Consider the following 13,405-nt stretch of genomic DNA (forward strand, 5'->3'; position numbering starts at 1 on the left):
CTAAAGGCCAACATGTCGAAGTGTCCGTGGCCAAGACACTGAGACCCCCAAGTTGCCTGTGATGGTGGCGCATGTGCACGCAGCAGCCCGGGGCCCTCGGCTCCAAACAAAATTTTGTTGTACGTGTCACAGTGTTATAATAAAATAAAGGTTCTTCTTCTTCTATTTAGGTCATGGAGTCATATCTTAACATTAATCTGTGTGTTCCAGGGAGGGGATTTGTGTAGCCGACTGGAGGAGGCAGAGCGAGCGCTGGCCCTGAAGCAGGATCTAATTGATAAACTGAAGGAGGAGGTGGAGCAACAGAAAGGTTCGCTGGAGACCGTTCCTGTCCTCACTGCACAGGTACAGTCACAGAGGCTAATTTGAGGCACCGAAATCTGCACTGTGTTTAGGTCCTGTAGATACAGAGTATATAGGAACCTGGCATTGGGTTTCGGTGTCAGTAGGTGTGTTTCTACCGGAAAGTAACTGGTACTTTTCATTCACTGGAGCTAAAGTCGGAGAACATTCTCTAGTTCCTCTGGTGGAAACACAGGTGGAGGAACTAAGCTCCACAAAAGGTTCCTGTTCCTGGGAGGAAGTTCCTTTGTTGGAAACAGGGCTAGTGACTTTGAAAGTGATTCTTTTCGTTTTAAGCTATGCTAAGTGTTAGACCACCGTTCATAACTCAGTCAAGGTTAGACACTGTGTCCAGTGTTGCCAACTATTTTCACTGAAAAGCTGCTAAATGTCACTAGATAATGACTTATGCTAATTTGCATACTAATGACATCATCACATTGTAATTGCATAACAATACATCCATGCCAGTGGTGTGCTGCCAGTCAGAATTAAACCCATACAAGCCAATATGTCAATATTTACAAAAAAGTGCATATATTATTGTTTATTCATAGATTAAAACATTCTAAAAATTGTCAAATTAATAAACACAAGTACCGATAACTGTAATATAACAATCTAAGTTGACAGTCTGTAAATTTAATATTTAATAAGGCCAATATCAAAAGGTCAGCTTGTATGGAAGAATGACACACATTAAAGGAATTTGCATTAATGAAATTATAGAGAGAACCTTTGCATGTATAAATTTTGTGACAGTATTTGTTTCACCTGTTTCCTTACTGTTAACTGAAAAATGTCATTGAGGATGAAACACTGGTAACTCTGGCAGGCAGAGACATGGTTCAGTTCAAGGATGTGGTGTTTAAGATCTCTTTGTACAAGTTAATGCTGTGCTCTAATAGAGAATCTGCCATTCCTGACATCAGGGTAGGCCTGAGCTTATTGGTGACCGAAGCAGAATGTGCCCCAATGAAAACAACACAACCAATATACACTGTATTTAAGTTAAGTGAACACATGAATGACAGTCACATTTTGAACATAAAAGAAAGTCACTTTCAGCTTTTCCCATTTAGGGGTCACCACAGCGAATCGTCAAACTGACGACTCGCATGTTGACATTTGGCACGTGTTTTACGCCAGATGCCCTTTCTGACGCAACCTTGATTCGAACCCGGGGCACAGCGGCGAGAGCGCTGCACCTTAACCACCAGCCTACCAGGGACGGCCTAGACATATTCTGAACATCAGGGTAGTTAATTTAGCCTGTTGTCTGAGTCTCTTGTCGGTTATACACAGCTAGTGTATCACTCATACACATTTGGACATGTTTATGTAACAGATAGACTAAAGTAAAACAAAATGGCTTTTGTTGAATAAAGTCCTATCTCTCTCCCTCTGTCCCTGTCCTGGTGTTTGCTCAGGCTGAGATCTACAAGGCAGATTTCCTAGCGGAGCGAGAAGCCAGAGAGAAGCTGAACCAGAAGAAGGAGGAGCTTCAGGATAAACTGACTCAGGCCCTGGCTGAGATTGACAGGCTCAAACGGGAAGTCACAGCACGGTAAACAGTTACCTCTGAAATGGAAACGAAAAGTTCATAACGCATCCTTGTTTCCACTGTGATTATTATTTGTACCCCACATGTGGGTATGTGGAAGGTTTATGCCGCTGTCACACAGCTCACTCAGTCATGTTGTGTGCTCCACTTGAGTGAAGTTTAAATTCATTCCTGTGATCCAGGGTTAAACGGTCCTTCTGTGTGGACATTCTCTCCCTGCACTCCATCTCAATTGCTAATCAGATGCTGCATCAGCATCTTGAGATGACTTTGGCTTTACCGTGTTTGTCGTCAAAGTCAAAGGGCTGCTGGCATATTATCAAGAAAGACATTTCATAGGTGTATCTACATTTGTCCTCTGTGTGTATTAATAAACATTGTTATTAATCATGAACGGTGTCTTTGTTCACCTCTGTAGTGCATGTATGGAGCAAATGAAGCTGAGACACCTGGAAGACTTTCCAGCACGAGCCCCACACGTTCCCCCCCAGCAAGGTACATGAGAACCAATGCACACACAGACATTCAAAATAACACACACATAGATGTGAAGCAATATTAAGATGCTAGACACAATGGAGTGAAGCTGCGCAAAATGTTTGAAGACACTGCAATAATAGCAACAGACATCTGTGAAAAAGGTTAAAACTGAAAACATAGCAGATGAAGTTGAAATATACCCATGACGTCCATGTTCAGTGGACACTTGATTAATTGTAATTTGCTTGCATAAAAACAGTATTTGAAAATGCTATACTTTCGATGTTCCTTGACGGTATCAAATTTTGTTTACTTACTTGTGGTTCAGTGGGTAGAGCAGTCGTCTCCTAATCGGAGGTTCGAATCTCGGTGCTTACAGTCCACATGTCGAAGTGTCCTTGGGCAAGACACTGAACCCCCAAGTTGCCCCCGATGGTTAGAGCCATTGATTGAATTGGCGCCACAGGTTCTGTACCGGAAACAAATTCCTTGTGTGTAACATACTTGGCCAAATAAAGGTGATTACAAAGGTCTTCTTTAAAAGGTCTGACATTCCTGAAGGTTTCTGCATGTCTGATGGTCAGAAGAACTTTAATTTTTGTAAATAAAAGTATCGTATTGTATGATATCAAATGATTATTAGTGATGCAAGCAGGTCAAAGTAGAGCTGAATTTAAAGCTGCACTGATCATTGTTCATATATTGACAATATATTAATGTACTCTGTAATGTTAAAGGTGTTTATCCATTATAAACTTGTCCAAAACTACTACTCCAAGGCTCTTTTTAGCCCCTTTTCACTCTTAGCTTTGGTTTTGCAGCATTTTTAAAGCATGGTTCACTTTCGCTGTCCACTTCCCTGTCCAGCACCAAGTAGAACACAGATTAAAGGAGACCAGCTGGTGAAGAAAGTGAAGCATTTAGCAGCTTTTAATCAGGAGTTGATGGATGCCTCAAACAGAGCTACAGCTAAAGAAAGAGTGAATATTTGGCACAAATACTACTTGTATAGGATGATAATGTTGCTCTGTGCCTGCTGGTTGTGTAAACAAACAGTTTTTAGCTAAATCCACTTCTTGTCATACTGTATGTCGCCACCCCCAAGTGACATAAAATCTATTAATACTTCTCTAAGTACTTTATATCTTGTCAGTTAAATACAATGCAGTAGAGCTATAAAGTAACCAGAAATGCTCAAGTTCTAGATTCTACTTTAGTACAGAACTTGAATAAATGTACTGTACTTCTTTCTGTTCACTGAGTATTGTCTGTTGTGTCGACTGTGTTGCAGCTGTACAAATGAAACACGTGCATCTAGAAGGAAATGACTTCTGAGTAACTGCAGTGATCACTATGTACTGACACTTTCTTTAAACTGATAACAGTAATCACTTTTACTGGCCAAGTGTGTTACACACACACACACAAGGAATTAGTCTCTGGTACAGAACTCACACACACACACACCCCTATGGTGGCGCTTTCCATACAGGGCGCTGCTCTGGCCATCACCCTATGGTGGCGCTGTCCATACAGGGCGCTGCTCTGGCCATCAGGAGCGACTCTGGGTTCAGTTTCTTGCCCAAGGGCACTTCAACCTGTGGACTGGGGAGAACGGGAATTGAACTGCCGACCACTCTACCTCCTGAGCCACAGCCACAGTATATATAAATGTATATTCTCCTTTTTTTTTTCTGGTATAAATTTGTGTTAACATGCTTTCTGTCTCCTTTGCTTTAGGTGTGTTCCCCGGTCCAGCTTTTAACACAGTGCCTCCAGCGCCCTCGTTCCGCAATCAGGGTTTGGTACCAGTCGGTGATCAAGGGGCAGCTGGAGCTGAGGAGCTGCCAGATTTATGTTGTCCTAAGTGCAAGTACCAGGCTCCAGATATGGACACGCTGCAGATACATGTCATGGACTGTATACAGTAACATAGCTCAGCACACCATAATACCAACACACCTGCAGATACAGTATATTAGAGTTCTGCCATTCAGCGCGTCTGCTGCCAGCCCTGTTTGGTAGTTGCACCTTAATCTCTCTACCATGTAAAACATAAATACATGCTGCGAATCTTACAATTTAAAACGGGAATATGTTAGAATCAAGAAATATAACAATCAAATGATAGTATAAATAAGTGAAGAAAGACTGACAGTATGGTGTTTTCTTAGAAGGGCTCCATGGATTTGATTTGTGCTGTAGCTTTCCAAACTACCACTCATCATTTTCCTTTTCTTGTCATGCACCTGTTCTTTTATCTCCCCTTCACCCCCTTCCTGTGCCTTGCCTCTGAGATGCACACCGATGCCCCATCAGTATTCGTACATGATTGGGGTAGTGGAAGCTGAGATGGGACTGTAGGCCGTGAGCTTTCACCGCATCATCCATGTTATACACATCAGTAATCACGGGGCCTAAGGTGATGTCATGTCGACAAAAGAGACAGTTCAGAAAGGAGGAAACGCATGACAATGTGAATAACCTAGTGAGTTTTACACAATAAGTATTTAAATATGTTTGGGTTCTAAATGTTGCTTGTCTACATTACCTCAGAACGTATTATGTATTAGAGATGGATTTGCTCTTACTGAAATAGTAGCCATTCTCTGTGTTCTGTGCCTGTGTACACCTTTGACTGCGCCACTGCTTTATCGCTGATGTTAGACCTGATCCTTAACCCAACACAGCCCTCTTTGTACCCCTTACTCTGTTTTCTCTCTGCCTGTGGAACCTGGCTGTTATCTGTCTGAAGGTAAGCGCATCAAACTTCCTTCACTTTGTGTGAATATTGTCTGTAATTATAGATCATTTGGTGCAGAAACTATTGTTTCAGACTGTTGAATATTTACGCAATAAATCCACTATCAGTCCTTGTGTGTATCTAATATCTTGTGTGCCTTGTGTATAATGTACTTGAGCGGAAACCATGATTATTGTTTTCCTTTAATTTTCACATGCCATGTTTAACGTACTTAATGTATACTATAACTGTTAAACTAAGTTAGAAAGTAATCATCATCCCGGTCCCCAAGAAACCCGCCATCAGTGGGCCCTGCGACTACAAACCTGTCACCATGACCATCAGTGGACCCTGCGACTACAAACCTGTCACCATGACATCTGTAGTTATGAAGTCCTTTGAGAGACTTCTGATGGCCCATCTAAAGGATGTTGTAGACCCCCTGCAGTTTGCCTATACCGGCACATAGACTTTCAGCACAGGAGCCCCCAAGGGGTGCTGCTGCTTTTGCTCTACACCAACAACTTAGGGGATCCCCTCTGTTAAACTCTTAAGTTTGCAGATGATACAGCGGCCATCGGGCTCATTTGAGACGGTGATTAGTCGGGCCACAGATGGGAGGTAGAACATCTGGCCCTGTTGTGTGGTTGTAACAACCTTTGAGCTCATGCTCAAACTAATGGCGATGACAGTGGACACCATACTCAGCAACACTATCATCAGTGGAGTAATTCAAGTTCCTGGGCTCCACTGTCCCCCAGGACCTGAAGTGGATGTCCAACATCAGCACCATCACCAAGAAGGCACAGCACAGGATGTACTTCCTGCGCCAGAGGACTCATCAAGTCTGTTCTCTGCTTATCCATCACTGTCTGGCTCAACAAACAAACAGGACAGGAACAGACTCCAGTGGACAGTCAGGACTGCAGAAAGAATCATCAATACCAGCCTGCCCTCCATGGAGGACCTGTACATCTCACAGGTCATCAGGAGTGCAGAGAAGATTTCTGCAGACCTCTCACACCCTAGACACAAACCGTTTGACTCCTCCCCTCTGGATGTCGTTACAGGTCACTGTATGTCAAAACAACCAGGTACAAGGACAGTTTCTTCCTGATGAACAGCTAACCCATGACTGTATAAGTGAACACAGCAGTCACCCCAGTGAATACTTTCTCGTTTTCTTGCAATCCTTTCCTATTTTTGATTGTACATATTCCTATTTGAATGCACAAATTTTTTTTATTTTTTTATTTATTTTTTGTTTTCATTGTTAATGTCTATTCCCTGTTGCTACAAACAGACTGAGAGTCTCTTGCGCTGGAGTCAAGTTCCTCGTATGTTCAAACATACTTGGCTATTAAAGATGACTGTGCTTCCGATGAGACTTTATATGGTGAACGCTCGAACAGGAAGTTGTATGGGCTTTATTTTGGTTAACTTCACACTGATTTCCTGGTTCAAGCAGCGCTCCAGGCAGCCTTCTGTTAATGCAACGGTCTACACCACTGGCGTAAGGTGTTGGAGGCGCTCTTCAGGCAGGCATGTCAGGCAGAACCTCCCCGCCTCCATCTGTGGAGGTTGTGGGATCCGAAGCGTGTTTCCCCCCTGGATACAAGCCTTTCAAACCCGAGGAGCACGGCCTGGAGCGCGGGTTCCGTCTCACATCCTTTTCGGACATGAAGGGATGAGGCTGCAAGGTCCCGCAGGAGGCTCTGCTCAAACTCCTGGCGGGACTGCAGCCGGACCAGGCCGACATGACAGGGAAGGCCGGGGACCAAATATCGGAGTTCCACCAACAGTTGCCCGGACCCCGTCTCGGTGAGGAACATATTCAGAGTTAGCAGGCCTAGCCTCGATGCCCAGTATATCTTATCAGAGACCCAGGTGGTTTACGTTAGTTACGCAACTGTTGCTAACCATGCTAGCTTGCCTTAACTCATCGCAGGCATTGCACAGGTGGACAGCTATGGGCACATAAAGATATTTTGTTTTAATACCCCTCATCTATCGAATTTCATAACATAAAAACTACTTATAATCGTAGGTTATCACTAAGCCACATGTAAATGCATGTATGGAAAATAGCTAACGTTAGCCCAAGAAGAGAAGCCGCGTTAGGTGAGTTGTCACGTAACCAGATGCAGTTAGGTATGATTCAGCAGAATTATTGTTGATCGTTGAGTTCACAGTTCATCCTCCTGGTGACACATTATGTCTTGTAAAGGAGTTGTGCAATATTGAGTTAATGCACCAAGGTTACTGGCTTTAGAAGTGTAACAGTGTGACAAACATATAAACATCTGATATGTTGTAACGCAAGCACATGTTTATTTTATTGCGTTGATATATATCAATTCATGTGCAATATGTGGTGTATTTTGCACATGGATTTTATTTTAATTTTATGTTACTTGGTTTTGGGAAGCACTTTGTAACGACTGTTTGAAAAAGTGCCATATAAAAACGTACTATTATATTATTCCTGTAATAAATACAATGAAATTTTGTCAAACAACACCGTCACGTAGAAAAGGTTTATTGATATTGTACATTCTCATATGCAAAGGCAATTCAAAGTGCGTAACACAATGTACACAAATAGAGATACATTAAAATGCATAGACCGACACAGTATACTTGCAAACTACTAAAGTGATACACAGAGATACATTAAAATGCATAGACAGACAGTATACTTGCAAACTACTAAAGTGATGTTCTCACTCTGAATATGTTTACATTTGTTGTAAGATTATTTATTGTGCTGTATTGTCAAGTAGTGAACATTGATTTCCCTCCTTGCTGTGTCTCCAGGTGTAGGAATGGACTGCTGTGTGATTCCCCTGAGACACGGAGGGCTCTCACTGGTCCAGACCACAGACTTCTTCTACCCTCTGGTGGAGGATCCCTACATGATGGTGAGTTACTGGCAGACATATCCCCCCATGAAGTAGTTGGGCACCTGCCACTGTTCACTGGGAACCCATCCAAGAAGTAAGACTGTCCAAACACAGAAATTATTGTGGACTTGATATTCATTCACTTCTTAAGATGACAAGTCTGTTATCACTTGTCACTGAAGGCTAGTCTCATTTATTCACGCAATGAAGGAGGTTAGAAATGCACAAAACAGAATAGCTACATGTTTTTGCATAATGTGTTCGTTCATCCACATATTGATAAAAGGAAAACGTATCATTGTCCTTTTTTAAATCGTACAAAAAAAAATCGGATTTCTTTTTCTGTTTTCCAGACTGAATGGAATAATTGAAAGAATGGATGATACACTGATGTTGAACCTGTACTGTATATTAGCATGAAAAAGTTATAATAGCAACAATAGTTCTAGGGGAGTGCCAGGTATTTTATAGCTGAACGTTACTGAGATGATGCAGTAAATTTGGTTCCAACCTGAATCTCCTATGTTAAAATCTAATTACATTTAAGATAAGACAGCAGTGCCAAAGCTCTTGAAATGAAATAATTTGCCTCTTTTGACCAGTTTTCTCTCCCTCTGTTCTCAGGGCAGGATAGCGTGCGCCAACGTCCTCAGTGATCTCTACGCCATGGGCATCACCGAGTGTGACAACATGCTAATGCTGCTGAGTGTCAGCCAGAGGATGAATGACAAGGTTGCAATATGTGGATACCAAAGTGTTGACTTTGCTTTCATGTACTCAAGTGACTTTTGTGAACCCTCTGCTAATCTAACTTGTTAAAATGAGTCGATTACATCTTTTGAAAAGAGCTTTGACTTGTGGGTTTTACATGCGTATATATTGATATGTCTGCGATGAGCAGGGGCCTCTGATTCAGCGTTGTCTCTATGTGCACGTGTGATGCAGGACCGTGAGCGGGTGATGCCACTTATGATTCGAGGCTTTCGAGACGCAGCAGAGGAGGGTGGGACGTCCGTGACGGGTGGCCAGACGGTTATCAACCCCTGGATCATCATAGGAGGAGTAGCATCAGTCGTGTGCCAGCCCAACGAGTTCATCATGTGAGTGAGCTCGTTGTTAGCTGCACTTTTTCCATGTGGAATCAAAAATATTATTTGAATGGGTTTCCTCCCTTAGAGACTGGTGTGTATATAGTACAAGTACTTATAGCTTGCTGGAAGTGTTACATAAATGTTGGAATTGTTTGAATGAAGACTCTTTTCAACCTTGCATTTCGTTCTTGTCCTGTGAAAACTGTGTATTTCCAAAATATCCACTTTTTATAAATGAAGAAAAACAGCACCTTTCAATGTTTTCACTGTGCATTCAGCTGATTGTCGGGTTTTTTTTTTTACTTGTATATTATTTTGATTTCAGCATTTAGATTTTCAGAAGAATGTCAAGAATGTCCGCCAATCAATCGCTACATCTTAACAACAAACCTTAAAAAGAAGCTATTATATCATGGACAGGGTCATTACAGGACTCCACCTCTATAGTAATTTGACCTTTGTTCCTGAAGTTCATATATAAGTTGTTGCATTTCATACATAAAGTAATATTTAAAACTGAGTTCATAAGAAAAAAAATCCAGATTACCTAATTTGGACACACATGGCATCAGTAACAATAAATGTGCATTTGGTTTTGTTCTTCCAGGCCGGATGGTGCTGTACCTGGTGACGTCCTGGTCCTGACTAAACCTCTGGGGACACAGGTCGCTGTAAATGCTCACCAGTGGCTTGATCAGGTCAGTTGTAGAGTTATGATGATACACTTGGGTCATGAGACGAAATGATGCACAATAATGGGTTCAAGAGAATGCGATGAGACGATATTTTAAGACTGAAAAAATAGTCTTTTGAGTAAAAGTCAAAATGCAAAACAATACAGGTGCATTTTGAAATGTTTTAACTAATTATCTTGTGATGACTGTCACTTCTACTTTGAATTATCATATGCGGTAAAAGACAACAATATTCAAGCACTGTAAAAGGTTTAGCCACAAACTCACCTGGCTGGATTGGTATGATTTCACATGAGTACCTTCAGACCTTATAAGCTCTTTATTCAGTTCTATGGGGAATTGTGTTCACTGCAGCCAGTACCGGCACCACAGGGGGCTCCGGCAAAACAATGCAACCCTGTGTGGTAAAAAAGTTGGATCTGGTTCAACTTTCACCAAACTGGACGGTGACATCATCCAGCAAAGGCGCTGCATTGACCAATCACATAGGGAGACAATCTGGGATGCAGCCACTCTTGTTTACCTTGTTAGCATGAGCATTTACTGCTTTTAACTGTCAAATTTGGGTCACAGTTAACGCACCATAACAACACATCATGTGTTTTCATTAGTACTGTATGTTTCATCCATCCATTATGTATACCACCCATTCATGAATAGGGTCCCAGGGGCTGGAGCCAATGCCAGCTGACATTGGGTGAGAGGCGGGGTACACCCTGGACCGGTCGCCAGTCTATCACAGAGCTGACATGTAGACAAACAACCACACACACTCACACTCACTCCTATGGGCAATTTAGAGTCACCAATCAACCTAACCTGCATTTCTTTGGACTGTGGGAGGAAGCCGGAGTACTGCGAGAGAGCCCATGCAGGCACAGGGAGAACATGCAGACTCCACATAGAAAGGCCTCGGGTCGGCCGGGGCTCGAACCCAGAACCGTATTACTGTGAGGCGTCATACCTTTAGTCGTCCAACTCTACGAACATCATTTGGAGTGTTTGTACTTCTGTCTCTGTCTCACCAGCCTGAAAGGTGGAACAAGATCAAACTAGTTGTCACCAAAGAGGAAGTTAAAGAGGCCTATCAGGAAGCCATGTTCTCCATGGCAACGCTGAATCGCACAGGTAATGTACAGTTTGATTTTTGTGGCCTGAACCTCTGCAGCTGAAGGATTCTTTAACAGCTGGGTCCACACTGCTGATCTCAGCACACTCTTTAATTTAGTTGTGACTGAGCATGAATTAGCCTGCGTCTAACTTTTAGATGGTTTTTGTCTGTTCAAGTGGTGCTGTGACCCCGTGTAAAGTTCATTCATGCTTCTGTCTCCAGCGGCGGCCCTAATGCACAAGTTCCAGGCCCACGCTGCAACAGATGTGACAGGCTTTGGGTTGTTAGGGCACGCCAACAACCTGGCAACACAGCAACAGAATGAGGTGGCCTTTGTCATCCACAACCTACCAATCATAGCCAAGATGGCCGCCATCAGTAAAGCCTGTGGAAACGCGTTCAGCCTGCTTCAGGGCAGATCATCAGAGACTTCTGGTGAGTTTAATAAAGCAGTGTTACTGTTTATCTTTGAATCAATGCACAATGTAAACATGCGTTAAGTTCCACCCCACAGAATACATCTGGTGTTTGATATGAGTGGCTGTCATAACTTTAGGATTAAATGTATCCCATACACAATCTAAATATTATACTTCTAGTGGAGCTTTGGAGTGTTTGGTGATAAATCAACATGTGTTTAGGTAAAATTGCAGGCAGTGATCATGATCACATGGATGGATTCATGCATGTTTTGATTTTTGTGTGCCATCAGCCTTTACTATTGAAATCCATCAAACCTGACATGAGTTTAGTCACCACGACTGCTGTTACTCTGTTAAAGATGACCCTCATATTGACTTACCCACCTAACAGCCACACATTAAAGTCTCTAGGAGGTGTGTTTGATACGCAAACAGTTTCCAGTCAACTGTCATGTTAATCTGCTGAAATGAAGTAGTTAATGTCATGACAAGTGTTCAGTAACACTTAGATGTGCAGATAGCTTGGCTCTGCAGAGGGCAGTGTTTATCCAAATACTGAGATAAACTTCCAAGCATACTGCAACAACAGCACACGTTTTTACAGAGGTAAAGAGTTAAAACTGTGACCTGACCAAGAATGTCCCCTGGCTTGAATCCAATAGAACCAGTTTGTGTTAAATGGACAGGATTTATAATTATTTCACACTGATATTGACCAGTGGTGTACCCAGGTTTGTCATGTCCTATATATATGATTATATCCCTAGTGTTGACCTGAAAACCCCTTTTCCTCCTCCCCTCCAGGTGGGCTGCTGGTGTGTTTGCCCAGAGAACAGGCAGCCAAGTTTTGCTCCGAAATGAAGAGCCAGAGCTCTGGCGTTGGAGGCCAGGGAACAGCGGGCGGAGCATGGATAATTGGAATCGTAGAGAAAGGCGACCGCCACGCTCGCATCATTGACAAGCCTCGTATTATTGAGGTTGCACCACGAGGAAGTCAGGCAGCGAATCAGGAGAACAGCCCTGCTCCCAGCCCTAATTTGTCATAGACACTGCCGTCCCACACGATGATGTTGTCGACAGGGTCATGTTTCCAGTGGAAGAGGACAAAGGCAGCACACACTATTATTTGTCCATCTTTGAGCGGAGCTGCTGAAATAAGGCGTACCTTTCACCATTTTGTTAATCAGTGTAAATTAAGGTAGTACGTTGTACTGCCCCAGCTCATCTGCTTTTATTTAGATATGCACTCCTTGCAGTTCCTTTTCTATCTCATATACACATCTGCCTTTATAAAATGTATTTAAATACAAAAATGTTTTCTGGAAAAAAAAGTCTTGAGGAAACATTCCAAAACATTCTGCCCAAAGTCAGCCAATAATGAAATTTGAGTGTAAATGTGTATGTTTGAGAGAGTATTTTATTGTTTGTTTGGGTTGGTTTGCATTGGAAGTTGATGATGTTAATGTCTTAATGTGAATGTATCATGAGGAAAGAGAGCTTACCTGTCCTGGCACCTGGCTCTGCCCATACAGCACAGAGGAAGGCTTGAGCAGCTTCCTTTGGACCAGTTGGGTGGTGGTCAGAATGTCTCCGTGTCAGCTGATCGGTTGTCCAGCACTGAGTCCTTCCCACCCTTCCTTTGTATGAAGCTCTGCTTTTTAAACCCCAGCCGACGGGGGCGGGCGGAGTGGATGTTTGCCTTTGGATTGGGGTTGGACTTTGCTGGAGGTCTAAAGCTGTGTTTGTAGAGTTGCTTTTCACAATCAATAAAAGCATCACCAACTCGGACTGAAGTTTGGGTGTTAACTTGGGATGTGAACTTCAAGTTTTTGTTGGAGTTTCACTTAAAAATACATCAGTTTTGTCTGACCACTTCTGCCTTTTCACTGCAGACATTGTGCATTATCACAGCAGGAGAAGGGCAGTCATTTTCTAATTTTCTGTGATATCAGGGCCTGTAGCTGGAGCACCTGGCAGTAAGTGAATGGATCGCTCATTATTATTGACTGCTGCTTCTCCTATAGTATGCATTTTCTCTGCAAAGGGTCTGTAGC

The 13,405-nt window shown here is 42.7% G+C and overlaps 2 protein-coding genes across 5 annotated transcripts in view; both read left to right on the forward strand.

Annotated features, from left to right (window-relative positions):
- Window positions 1-5,278, forward strand: part of ikbkg (inhibitor of nuclear factor kappa B kinase regulatory subunit gamma) — a 15,794-nt gene extending 10,516 nt beyond the window's left edge. For all 4 annotated transcript variants that reach the window (XM_020617237.1, XM_020617238.1, XM_020617239.1 and 1 more), the window contains 4 exons: window positions 211-345; window positions 1,773-1,909; window positions 2,325-2,401; window positions 4,127-5,278. In XM_020617237.1, the coding sequence (XP_020472893.1) occupies window positions 211-345; window positions 1,773-1,909; window positions 2,325-2,401; window positions 4,127-4,317 (540 nt within the window). In that variant the 3' untranslated portion in view covers window positions 4,318-5,278. The remainder of the gene's footprint in view (window positions 1-210; window positions 346-1,772; window positions 1,910-2,324; window positions 2,402-4,126) is intronic.
- Window positions 5,279-6,525: 1,247 nt separating this feature from the next.
- On the forward strand, window positions 6,526-13,139 carry LOC109969981 (selenide, water dikinase 2-like). Its single transcript, XM_020617241.1, has 8 exons — window positions 6,526-6,950; window positions 7,947-8,050; window positions 8,657-8,764; window positions 8,978-9,132; window positions 9,731-9,821; window positions 10,847-10,946; window positions 11,152-11,364; window positions 12,156-13,139. Exons 1-8 carry the CDS (start codon window positions 6,887-6,889, stop codon window positions 12,395-12,397), a joined length of 1,077 nt encoding a protein of 358 aa, XP_020472897.1. The 5' UTR covers window positions 6,526-6,886; the 3' UTR covers window positions 12,398-13,139.
- The last annotated feature ends 266 nt before the right edge of the window (window positions 13,140-13,405 follow it).

The sequence above is a fragment of the Monopterus albus genome, unplaced genomic scaffold (genome assembly GCF_001952655.1).
Source record: "Monopterus albus unplaced genomic scaffold, M_albus_1.0 scaffold187.1, whole genome shotgun sequence".
NCBI lineage: Eukaryota > Metazoa > Chordata > Actinopteri > Synbranchiformes > Synbranchidae > Monopterus > Monopterus albus.